Source organism: Passer domesticus, chromosome 15 (assembly GCF_036417665.1).
Source record: "Passer domesticus isolate bPasDom1 chromosome 15, bPasDom1.hap1, whole genome shotgun sequence".
In the NCBI taxonomy this organism is placed as follows: domain Eukaryota; kingdom Metazoa; phylum Chordata; class Aves; order Passeriformes; family Passeridae; genus Passer; species Passer domesticus.
This window is the reverse complement of record NC_087488.1, coordinates 8,197,503-8,210,140: the sequence shown is the minus strand read 5'-3', so window position 1 is coordinate 8,210,140 and position 12,638 is coordinate 8,197,503. Positions and strand designations below refer to the sequence as shown.

Sequence of the window (12,638 nt, the reverse complement as noted above, 5' to 3'; positions counted from 1 at the left end):
CAGTTTAGTGCCCGATTCTGCCCTGGCCGTGTTCGCTTGGATGTAAACAATGAATTTTATTATCTCATTTGCAATTGACACACTAGTCCCTAAAAGGTATTTGTTTTGAATTTGTTATCATTACATTTTTGCGGAACGGGGAGTATTGAGCAGAACATCTCCATAAAAGGCAGCGTGGGGATGTATGCAGAGATCCCAATGCTTTGGAAATCACAGAGACTTATTAGTGGCAAATCTGATGGCTTTTAAGTATGTTAATTTCAGGAGAAGCCAAGAGCTAGAGACAGCTTTCCAATTTGTGCAAACAGTAAAACTATGGATTATTTGTGAATTATAATCAATATACAGAATTTTATTTAGTTAATAGAATGACATTACAAGAATTTGATATAGCTGGTATTTTCCAGATAAAGAGAATCTATCCGCTTTTTTCCTTCCTTTCTGGTTTTTGCAGTTTATAACACTGGCAATAACTAGGGCAAATTTCTTTTGAAAATTAGAAAATTCATCAAGTGTTTGGTCAGAGTTATGTAGTAAATCACATTAAAAAGGTGAGACGATTTTATTATAGAATGAGGCACTTACAGAAAATTTGATTGAGTGTATGGAGAATGCATTACCAAAAAAAGGTGAAAGGCCAGGAGGGATTGATAACAGTGCTCATGATAAAGCTGTCAATGCTGGGGAATTCCAGTTCCTAAATGAAGGTCACAAGGTTGGGATTCACCCCTAGATTATCTTTTGATTATCTTTTTTTCCAAGCAGTGGTCAGTTGGATGATTCAGTTAAGTACTGGAAAAATAAAAGATAAGGAATCTGGAAAGGTCACAGTCAAGAATTACTGTAGCCCAAGAAATGCAGTTTGAGTCAAGAGCAGGTTACTGCTACACTCTTCCATCAGAAACTACTCATGAGAGCAGGACTTGGTTTTTTAAAATAATTGGTTATATGTTCTTCTGTTGCAATAATTATTCCCTTTACAAATGTAATAAGGCTTCATATTGACATGCACATCCTGCAGAGGAAAGGAGAAGTGTCCTTTATCTTTTCCTTAGGAGAAAAGCAGTCCCTCCAAGCTCTGACTCAGGAGGCAATTCTGCTTGGCCAATAACCTTTTAATTAAAGTGCACTTCCTGGGAATATTTATATTTCATCCTTGAAATAATATACTCAGGATAAACTAGTTATAAAGACAGCATTCAGCTTCAGTCGTTAACATGAAAAGGGAAAAGACAGTGAAGGTCAGACAGATATCTCCATGGATGTCTCCACAGTGGGACAGCAGACAGGAATAGCTGTGGAAGTATCCATGTATGTTTGTGTGTTAGACAAGTACAACAAATGGATCAGGTTAGGTGTAATTTGGCACAATTCTAATGCAGGAAAGTTCACATCAATAGTATTTTTGTGATTGCTTTTCCTCCTCCCACTCTTAGGATAACTCACCTCTGGGTATGAAGTGTATACTCATGTACATGATTTGGGCTAAATGGATGAGAACTCCTACCACCTCTTGCACATGGATTGGGGTCTCCATTTCTCTCAGCCAGTCCTATGGGTGAAACCCAGGAACTGGCTAAAGGGTCAATTTTGCCTTCCCAGGGAATGTTCTCAGCAGGCTGTAAGGAGTCTCTCCCCTTGGCCCATATTCCCAGTATCAATCAGTACAGTCTTGATCAGAGATGGACCAGAAGATATAGTGCCAATTATTAATCAGAAAGCTTCAGCATCTCATTAGCAGCTCATTAGTCCTCACCAGGACAAATTTAGTTGAGTTTGTGGAGTTTATATCCTACCCCTTTCATTCAGATGGAGGACCTTCCTTTATTAATGTGAATAGTGCACATTAATAAATAAAATCAATTATTAATAGCCATTAATCCACACTTCATAACTGCATTTCCTTTTTTACTGCAGCGATAGTCAGAAGCTGCTAAAACTTTATCGTTAGATTCCGGCAGTTCAGTCATGAAAAGTTCTTTTCACATAAATCCATGTTTTCTCCTCATTGTGTTTCAGAGTAGTTCTGGGATCCAGTTCAGACTGTCTATTCACTAGTTCTTGTAGAGGATATTCAAATTAGTCCTAGTGTTTGGATCTAGGGAATAAAAACCTGTATTTCCAAGTTCTGCAGTTCTTTCCACCTTATATACCTTCCAAATGGATCTTGCTTTGAAAAATATTGAATTAAAAACTTTGTGCACCTTGCTATGTATGTACAGGAAGAAGTAGGAGAATGTAGTTAAATGCAGATAGACCAGCTCTGAGTTTCATGCTATAAACTGTGGAAGATGTTTTTGACTTAGCATGTAACAAAGAAAGAAACTTCTCCTTGGTCCTTGGGCCACAGAACAGACAAACCTCTGGGATGTCCCACTGTGACATGCTTTGTAACAGGCCAACAGTTTTAGCTACGGTTGGGTTTTTGAGGTGGATGGTCAGGATGATTTGGCAGTTTGATTTTCATCATCATTTTCTGTGGGCAGCCTCAGAATAGCAGGATTGCACCCATCAAGCTCAGCTCTGCAGTTCAGTCTCACTTTTGGTGTTTCTGAGAGTAGTACCTAATTCCTATTGATATCAAAGTGCTGTCACCTGGCATTTAGTCACAGGCAGCACTATCCAACCTTTCTGATGCTTCAGCAGGCCATCGAGCTCTCTTCTGGCCACAGGATGGGCTGAAATCCCCATCTCCACTGCTGCAGCAGTTCCTGCCATGCTGCAGGAGCAGTGGGGTGGAGAATGTGCCTTGCCTGTTGCCACAGCAGTGGGAGAGGCCAGGGCAGCTCCTGCTGCTCCCTGAGCCCCGTGCCCTGGGAGCTGCAGCTCTGGGATGGGCAGAGCTTCCATGGCTCCCCTGTGCAGCAGCTTCCCCCTGCAGCCGCCAGCTGGAGAGCTCAGCAGGAGAGAATACCATCTCCATTATTGGAACTGTGCAGCTCTACCAGCCCTCTTGGCAGCCAGGGAGCATTTTCTGCCTTAATCCACACAGAGGTCAAATAGTTTCCTCTTGCTCTTTTCCAAGAATCTCCTGGGAGTGAGCAGAGGGCCACATCCTACAGATGCTCCCTCGCAGAGCCTCGACAGTGGGGACACTGCTCAGGGGACACTGAGGGTCTTCCTCACACATTGCACCCTCATGGATTATCTGGCATATTTTCCTCTTTGGGATTTCCAGGCAAGGCTCTAGAACAAGCACTTTTAGCTTGTTGCCCTTTTTTTTTTTTGCCTTTTTTTTTTTTTTTTTTGCTTTCTTTTAAGACAAGACAATTGTCCCAGGAGTTTAAAGAGCTGAGGCATCTAATTTTCCACTGGATTTCAGTGAAATATCATCTAACCTTCTTAAGCATCTCTAAAAATCCTAGTTTTGTTTTTAAGCTTTATGTCACCTTCCTCATGATCCATGTTTCCTTCTCAGACCCCTCATACAGTGTGGCCTTGCACAAAAACCTTAATCTGTGGGAAGGCTTCAGGGACAAATATTTGGAAAGCAAGCTCGGGTACTCCCAGAGCACAGTGTGTCCATTTGGCTACATACCACAGAGCTTGGTGGTTACAAACATTGTCCTGCTTATGGGTTGACTGCTGACATCTTTAGCAGTCAGGTCTCCAAGCTCCCTCCAGATTCATGTTTGTTTGAATGCTGTAAATATTAAACTCATTCTCAATAAGGAAATGAAACAGCCTCTGTCTCTTAGAGATGTTTTTCTTGGGCACATACTATTTATTTGCAGCTCCTCCCCAGCTCTCCTCTCTGCTCCACTGCACAGCAGGTTTCCCAACCAGCACACACTCTTTTTGCCCTGGAGCAAGCCACAAATCCCCTGTGTACTCTTTCCTGCATTTAGACCTGTGCCCCCATGGGACAGAGCAGAGCACTTACAAAACTCCAGCATTATCAGCACTGATCTTGCAGCCACATCCAGACTTCAGTGGCCAGAGCAGGAGAGCATCTGCCTGCTGTCTCAGCAGCATGCAAAGCAGCCTCAACTCTCCCCTGCTCTCACCTATGGGGCAGATACGTCCAGCTGCTTTATCCATGTGCAACTGCATGACACAGATCCATCATCCTTCAAGTCTGAGCATCATGGTTCAGAGTATCTTTTAGCTGAGGCAACTCCAGGCTTGTTTAATTTCTTCTCTCTCTCATGTGATAGACATTTACCCTTCAGAAATTATCAGCTCCTACTGTCTGACCCATGGGGAGGGGCTAACTCTAAATTACTTCTCCTTCACCAGCAGTATTGACAACAACATTTTTTTCCTCCTTTTTTCTACTGACCTTGTCTTAATCTTATTCTTCTGCAAATGAAACGGTACTAAGTGATTGGAAATAGTCCTTTGCAAGAAAGGTTAATTTCTGTCCTTGCTGGAACACAGCCTGGGAACCATTCTTCTACTGTTTATTTCATTATTGCACTGATATTTCAGTATGCACCCAACGGCATTTAGGTGATGGGAAATTTTGTGTTTGTCTGAATTCAATAAATTTTGTGGTGGGCAAGAGCTGAGGCTGCAGGAGGGTATTCAGCTGGTGGCTCTGGTGCAGTTCTGACAGTGTCATTGCACAGGCACTAAGAATCCACATGGAAATGTGAGATATGACACAGGACCTGTGGTGCTTTGGACCTACTGCATGGCAGATTTGACAAATGTGTTCTGTCTGGAATGTCTCCACATTTGCCTCCCTTTATCCCTTTAAAGCAGAATATTTTGCTTCCTCAACAGGTGTCTGCTGAGTCAAAATGGCTCAAAAACCTCTCAGCGATGATGAGAAATTCCTCTTTGTGGACAAAAACTTCATCAACAACCCACTTGCCCAGGCTGACTGGTCAGCAAAGAAACTGGTTTGGATTCCATCAGAGAAACATGGATTTGAAGCAGCAAGTATCAAGGAAGAGAAAGGGGATGAGGTGGTAGTTGAACTGGCAGAAAATGGAAAGAAAGTGACACTGAGCAAGGATGACATCCAGAAGATGAACCCTCCAAAGTTCTCCAAAGTGGAGGACATGGCAGAGCTGACTTGTCTCAATGAAGCTTCAGTGCTGCACAATCTAAGGGAGAGATACTTCTCAGGTCTAATTTATGTGAGTAGACCCAAGCACACACAGAGCATTTCCCATTGCATGAGACCACGTCCCACAGAGAGCGAGGTGGATCCCAGCCGCTGTCTGGGATACAGGCCTTGTGTGACACTGCCACACAAGTACTAACGCCCAGCAATGGCATCCTAACCCAAAAATGCTCTAAATTCACTTTATTCCCCATGATTCTCCTGCTTCTTTGATAGTTGCTTCTTTACTTAATGAAATTAAAACACATGAAGGTTTCTTTCACAACATTTACAGATTCTGAAAGAATATTGTTGGATTGGAAAGCACTCTCTGATAGGGGAACAAAATCTGAGTCCTGCTCTGGGGGAAAAAATTGATAGGGACTTTTAAATTAATTCAATGTAAACCTAAACAATTTTCCAGTAACTTGCAAAAAGAGCATACAGAAAAGGCAAATCATGTAGTTTTACTCAGGCAAAACTCCCACTGAAAGGCAGCTGAAAAGTTCTGGTTTGGTGGCACTGGAGTTAAAGCTTACGTGTGGATAAAGGGACAAACCCACTGGAATTCAAGCAAGAGTACTTGCATGTACCAGTGTGTCACTGAGACAGTCTTGCATCCACTAAACCTTTTTGTCCCTCATGTTGATCAAGTTACAGATCAGACAAGCCTGGACAAATTATAGTTTCTCTATATTCATGTGAGTTATGGCAAGATTATTCTGTCTTTCAGTCTTCACAAGAACATTAACACAAGAATACTTTAACATTGATAACCCTGTAATCTATCCACATCAAGAGTTAGCAAACAGCACAGTAAAAAAACCCAAAACTTTTCCAAGGAATTTAGCTGTTATCTTTGATTTTACATGAAGGATCCCTCTGTTGTGCTGCAGAAGTTATCTACAGTTTCAATCTATGAAAAATTTAACTGGCATGACAGACCACTGATGAGTGAAAGAAGGTACAGAGCTTAAGTAGAAACTGTAGTCAAGGTCTTATTATGAGGATTGCTAAATTGGAAAGTAGGAAATTAAGCAAAAAGTAAGATAGTTATATGGATTACAACAAAGAAACTACTTATTTGTTATGTGTAACTTCAAAGAGCTAACCACAAGATCTTTCCTTAGGAATGTACTAAAATGCACATTATCAAGTTCCTGAAAGAAGCTAGAGTTCCTATATTTTTGTTATTTGAATTTATTGGATTTTAGGTATGCAGGTGAACATGTGGACCCACGTGCTATTATATCAGAACATGCAGCCTTAATATTATAACAGACTTTTTCTGAAAGTGTTCTGCATTGTTGCAAGAATTAAATGAATTAGTAGCATGTTAGTGGGATAAAATGGGGGATTAGGTATTTCTTTGTTGTTCTTCTCAGCAACACTCTGCATAGCTGTTCCAAGGTTTCTATTATCTTTATTTTTTGGAATTGTCACTTTCTACAGAAAGAGGAAATTAATCTCCAAGAGTGGATAATGCAATTAGAAATCAAAGAGTTCTTCATAGAGGCAAAAATGGAACCATACCTAAAATTAAGTTTTCTTTCTCAAGAGACTAAATTTTAAGATGGTAAAAATTTCAAAGACATTATTTTGACTTATAGTGCAACAAGTTATATGCAAAAACTGCTTGAAACTGCCCAGCTTTACACAGTACTGCCCTACTAGATGCTGCCATACCTTTTTAGAAACAGAGGGAGCCTCTAAAGAGAATTTGAGTCTCACCCACTTGTAAAACTAACTGTAAACAACCATCTTCTGGCTTTGCCATGTGCTGCCTAGTTTGCATCCCTTGGAGTCCCTTTAAAAAAAACATTACCTCAGCATTTTTCTCTCCAGAGCATCACCGATGCAAATGGGAATTCCCAAATCTGCTAAAGCAAAATAATAAATCCAGCTGGAAAAAGAAATAATCTCCCCCTTACATTTACATTAAATTTTATTAAATAAAAATATTCAGTGCAGAAATTCACAGGGTGACTGCACACTAGAAAAACACCCTGGCCTTTTGCTTCATTACAGATTACTAATGATAAGATAGGAGAGCAAGAAGAAACATGAGCCACTAACTCATGTTTCACATTGCTCAGAACAAAAAGAATCTGCTTTATCCACACAAAATTACCCCAGAAATTATTATATAGGCATGAAAAACACAGCAATGCAACTTCAGTGGATTTGAGAGTAGAATAAAATTCCTTGTATTCATAGGCACTACTTGTTCAGTCTTCACTTAACAGTGAAAAATGCTGTCTTTGGTACATAAAGCTAAATATGCATGTTGGAACTCTTCTGCCCAAACCTAGATATTTACAGTGCTGATGTGTATTTGTGCCAGTCCCTTGTAAATACCCAGCAGCAGCAATCTGAGGGATACCCAAGCTCAGCACTCCCATGGAAGTATCCCTTAGGTATTTCAGATTATGTTCTTCCTCCAAACCCTCTGGGGAGAGATTCAGCCATTCTCTAGACAGGCTGTGCCCCAGGGAGAAGGATTTAAGGCATGGAAGGTTAAGTGCCCCCACTTTCCATCACACACTTGGCCATGTCAAAGTATCATCCATTTTAATCCCACTCCCCCAAGTCCTTGCAAAGCATGCACCTAGAGCTAAAATCAGCCAAAACAAGAGGGCTTCATTAAATTTCCTGAGGTGACAGATCACGTCAGCTTTTGCTCTGCCTTAATAGCCTGCTTCTGGTGCCTCAAAATTCGCTCTTTAAAGCTGTGCCTGGGTGTGCAAACAGCCCTGCATGTGGCAAGGCAGGAAGTGCCTCCAAGTCTCGGGGAAGGGAGGCCTAAATAATTTCCTTCATTTCCTCTCCTGATTTTTTCCTTGGGTGGGGATGATTAGTTGAGTGCATACAGTGAATCTATTTCTACTGCTACAAAATGCCTTGCTGTCCTTTCCGTAAGGGCCTTGGTGGCCATTCTAGGATAAAACGGTCACTTTGCAAGTGTGTTGCCCTGGCAACACTAAACTCATTTGGACACGAGCAGCACGGTTCCATTCTGTCCCAGTGAACCTGAACCCGAGCAGCTCCCCTCGAGGGGCTCAGCCTGGCCGTGCCGGGTTTGGGCTGGGCTTTCCCGGGCCGGGCTCCCACAGGCCCAGGCCGGGCTCTCGGCCCCGGAGCAGCCCGGCCGTGCCGTGCCGGGCTCGGGCCCCGAGTGCTGATACCATATAAAGTGCTGGCTGTGCCGGGCCGTGCCGGGCCCTTCCCTATTATGGTCAGGAAAGGGAAATCCCTGAGCCGGGAGCCGCGGCCCGGGGAGCGGGGACAGCTCCGGCCGCGCTGGGACACAGCCCCGGGGCTCCGGGTGGCACCCGCAGGGCCCTGCTTCACACACACGGCAAAATCAAATAATTAACAATACATATTCTTTTCAAAAACCAAACAAATCACTTCTGCCTATGTCAGAAACAGCATCGTTCCATTATTTCTTTTTTTTTTCCACAGGCCAGTCTAAGTATCACAGTATTCCTGCCTGATATGAGATACTCTCTCCTAATATGAGAATTATGTTCTCATATCTTAGGTGTTTGTTGGTTTGATGGGTTTTTTAATTTTTTTTTATTTTAATTTTCTTTTTTTTTTTTTTTTTTTAATTAAATGCCCTTGCAAATTTCTTACTTTTAGCAACTGAAATATGATTCAAGCAAGTGAAATATGGTTCTTCATCTAGTATCATATGGTATTTCTGGTCCAGGTAGCTGGAATATTTCAAAATAAAATAATTTTTTTAAAAAAATTAAGGAAAAAAAACCCCAAGACAGCATGGATGAACATCTGTCCGCTGGCAGCCAATATTCTTGTTTGTTTATGTATGTATTTTTATATTAATACTTCTATTAAGTTCTAAACAAACCACATTTTTCCTTAAGTTTCCTGCAGAAATAGTCATGCAGTGAAAGCATGGTTAGTCTCTCAAGGCATCTATTTGGAACTTGAGCAATTTTACTTAAGGACTCTCATCAATCATCAGTGTTACGTGGTGTTCATAGAAGCTTTTTCTAAAAAAACTCTTCAAACATCAATCCAAGCTTCTTACCTAGGATTTAAGTTTACAAAATTTGATGCCTACCTGAGCAGATATTTATATCATATTCTGATAAAAAAATACACATATAAATATTCATTATTACAGTTATCACCATACCCTTAGGTGTGATAAGGGTATGGGTTATGTATTGAAAATAACTGAAGTTAAGGAGCTCTAACATCAGGTCATGGTGTTTCTACAGATTGCTAAATTCACCTGCTTTCCAGCAGCTCACTTCTTAGCAATAATGATTTGTGCACTTAGAAACCACCCATGCACATAGACTCAGAAAATCTGCTTCCTTTCTTACCCTGGGCAGAGCACAAAGGAGTGCTGCCACTGCAGTCCCATTAATTCCCTGCAGCCCATGCCTGTGTTTCCCAGCCTGGACATGGCACCTGATGTTAAGCCCAGCTTTTATCTGAATTCCCTTGCAGACTTACTCGGGTCTCTTCTGCGTTGTGATCAACCCCTACAAGCAGCTGCCCATCTACTCAGAGAAGATCATCGACATGTACAAGGGCAAGAAGAGGCACGAGATGCCACCACACATCTATGCCATCGCCGACACGGCCTACAGGAGCATGCTGCAAGGTAGGACAGCCCCTGTGAGCCCTGCCCGGGGGTGCCAAAAACACCTGGGAGCTCCATGTGTGCCCTGCCTGGGGGTGCCACAACCACCTGGGAGCTCCACGTGCGCTTCTGCAAGCAGCCAGCCAGGAAAGAGCTCTCACAGAGGGCAGCGCTGCCTTTCTAGAAGTTTCAGAGGAATTCTTTGGCAGGAACAGCAGTCCACAAACGCTGTGACTCAAAAAGGAAAAACAATCCTTTCACCCATCTGTGTCGAGGCATGTGGGAAGGTTTCAAAGTCGAGCAAATAGTTTTGGCAAATACGGGCATGGAAAATGCTCCCTCTCCACTAGTGGAGACTATTCCAAAGTTAGCTGTGAGCTCTGCTGGATCTGTCAGCATTGCTGCCCTCTCTCCCCAGCAAAGCAGATTCAAAAAGGGTTTTGGGGCTACTTTCCCTACAGCCTGATGTCTTGAACCCTGAGTTGAGATGTGCTGCTTCCCACATGGCAGTGGGCAGTGGGAAATCAGTCGGGCCCCAAAGGGTGCAAAAAACCCTCCAAAATTCACAGAGCTCTCCTCCTCCTGCAGTCACTTCTGACTGAGGGGACTTTGTTCTAAGGGAAAACTATCATTTAGGGATGAAAAAGCTAAAGTGATTTATATAGGAGGCTGCAATACCTCTAGAATATAAGGCATGACTAGGTAGCATCTCACATCGACCATGGGTGCTACAGGAAACCAGGAGCTCCACAAAATATTTTGACGTTTATATGCCCTCAGAAGGACCCTGCCCCTACAGAAATTCTGGCTGACAACTATGACTCAGCAAGATTCACAGGCTTGGCCCTAAAGTTTAGGGCTTCCCAGGATTAGGACTTTTTCCTTCCTATGGCTTATATGACATTTCTTTCCTGAAGCTACTTCAATCCTTTTATTTAAGTGGATCCCAGAAGGCAGAGCTGCAGTGCAGCAGAGGAGGACCAATAAAGCAACAAAAATATCCTGAAAACAGACCTTCCTACACACTATGTGATATAATCATAGTTATAAAAAACTTACTTGGCAGGGGGTTATCCCACTAAGCCACAGTCACATATGTGTGGTCCAGCTTCCCTCCTGAGCTCTGTGCTCTGCATCCAGCACTGTCCAGGGCTCCGAGCAGGCCCTGAAGCCATTCCTCCCTCTGATCTTTTATTTAAGCAGCAAGCCTTGAGGGGAGATCTGGAAGAAGCTCCTGGCTCCTGCAGACCATCAGCAGTTGTGCAGGGTCCTGTACTTGTCTCTAGAAATGAGGTGGGGGAAAAAATAGAAAAGGGATATAAGCTATCTGTAGGAAAGCCGGGGGGGAAAGTATGACTGCAGCCTATGATGAAACAGAATTGTCTTGTCCTGACAATACATGAGTTTTCTGCCTAAATTGAAACTAATCTCAGCCCAGATGAGCCTGATCCAAGCAGCACAGGGATGTCTCCCACTGCCCCTCTCTCTCTGTCCCCTGTCCCTCCCAGCACGTTCTCCTGAGCAGTGGGAAGCCACTGGAGCTGGTTTGCCCTCACTGTGGCCATTAACTGTACTTAGAACAGCCTGGGTTCAGCTGTGCCTCCCAGGCTGGCTGCTGGAGAGAGGAGGCAACAAGAATGCATACTCTTACCAATTCACTTCTTTTGGGGCTCAGAATGATTTCCTGGCCCTACTAGCTTTTGGGGATTAACTCCTCTTTATTCCTGTGCCCTCACTGCAATTCTTCCTGTAGCAGAGAGGAGGGGGAGAGCAAGTAGAAAGGAACAAGGAGGGAGTAGGTGATCAGCTGAACCTTTAGGAGGATGCCCTTTCACTGCTTCCCACCCCAACCACGCACAGCTGGCATGGCAGCCAGCAAGTGGAACCACCAGAGCTCCCAGCGCAAGCCCAGGACACCCACGTTTTACTTGCACATGTCATCTTGGAGTCTCTCCATCTCTGAAAAGGGCCCCAGTTGCTTTTAAAGCTGTGCTTTTGTTTGTAAAAACCTACTCATGTTTTGTGCATGAAACTAAACCAACCCTCAAAATAACTCTGGTTATTCAGCCAAAGTTCTGTTCACGTTGGGGCGGTGAAAGTGGGCGTCAGCACAGTTCTGAGTGAGCCCGCTGCACCTACGGGCACAGAGAGCTTCAGGGGGCTGTGAGCATATTTCCAGATGGAACATAAACAAAAGTTCTTACCCATAAACATGGATCAGACCACTAAATGTTTTCCCTGTGAAAAGTCAGTACTGCTCCTTATCTGGAAACTTGCATAGTTTCTGCTTGCCAAAGTAAAATATGTCGTAGATTCATGAGACTGAGGAATTATATTCTGGTATTTCATGACCAGGGCCACTTGGCCCAGAGCAATCAGCTTGTTCAGATGTCTCAGGGATCCTTTATCTCTTGGTGAACCAAGCCTCTGTGTCTGCAGATCCCTGGTCCTACTGCAGGTTCATCAGCTGGGAATCACAGCCCTCTGCATTCTCACCCTCCCCTGTGTTGGCACAAACATCCAGCAGAAAACATGAGCTGTGCACACTGCATTCCTCCTCTGCTTCAGAGGCTGACTTGGTTAATGTATTCATTAGGGATGATGTTTAACTCCCATCAAAGCTTTTCTGATAAAACACTTAGCCACAGCTATCAGCAATCAGATAATCAGACTTTCTTCCAAATATGCAGAAAAGCTGACATCTCACAGGACACAGGATTTATCAAAGATGTTGGCTGGGCAAAGATAAAATTTCCACTTGTTTCAAGTGGTTCTGAGGACCTAAAACCCTTTTGCAAATCACAGTCATGCTGTCTCATGCTCAGCCAGGAGTGCTGGGTGTCTTGTTGAATCTGCTGATTACCATGTCACTAATGCAGTTTGATCCTTGCCCAGGCACAGCTGTGGATGCTCGTCTCCAGCCAGAATGAGAATAAACTTTAATTTTCTTAATCTCAAAGACTG

At 43.2% G+C, this 12,638-nt stretch overlaps 1 protein-coding gene across 5 annotated transcripts in view; it reads left to right on the top strand.

Annotated features, from left to right (window-relative positions):
- MYH11 (myosin heavy chain 11) overlaps positions 1-12,638 on the top strand; it is a 54,734-nt gene that overhangs the window by 1,306 nt on the left and 40,790 nt on the right. For 4 of the 5 annotated variants that reach the window (XM_064390244.1, XM_064390243.1, XM_064390245.1 and 1 more), the window contains exons 2-3: positions 4,729-5,087; positions 9,539-9,695. In XM_064390244.1, the coding sequence (XP_064246314.1) occupies positions 4,746-5,087; positions 9,539-9,695 (499 nt within the window). In that variant the 5' untranslated portion in view covers positions 4,729-4,745. Of the gene's footprint in view, positions 1-4,728; positions 5,088-8,454; positions 8,884-9,538; positions 9,696-12,638 lie in introns of those variants that run through there. The other variant, XM_064390247.1, reaches the window with a different exon arrangement.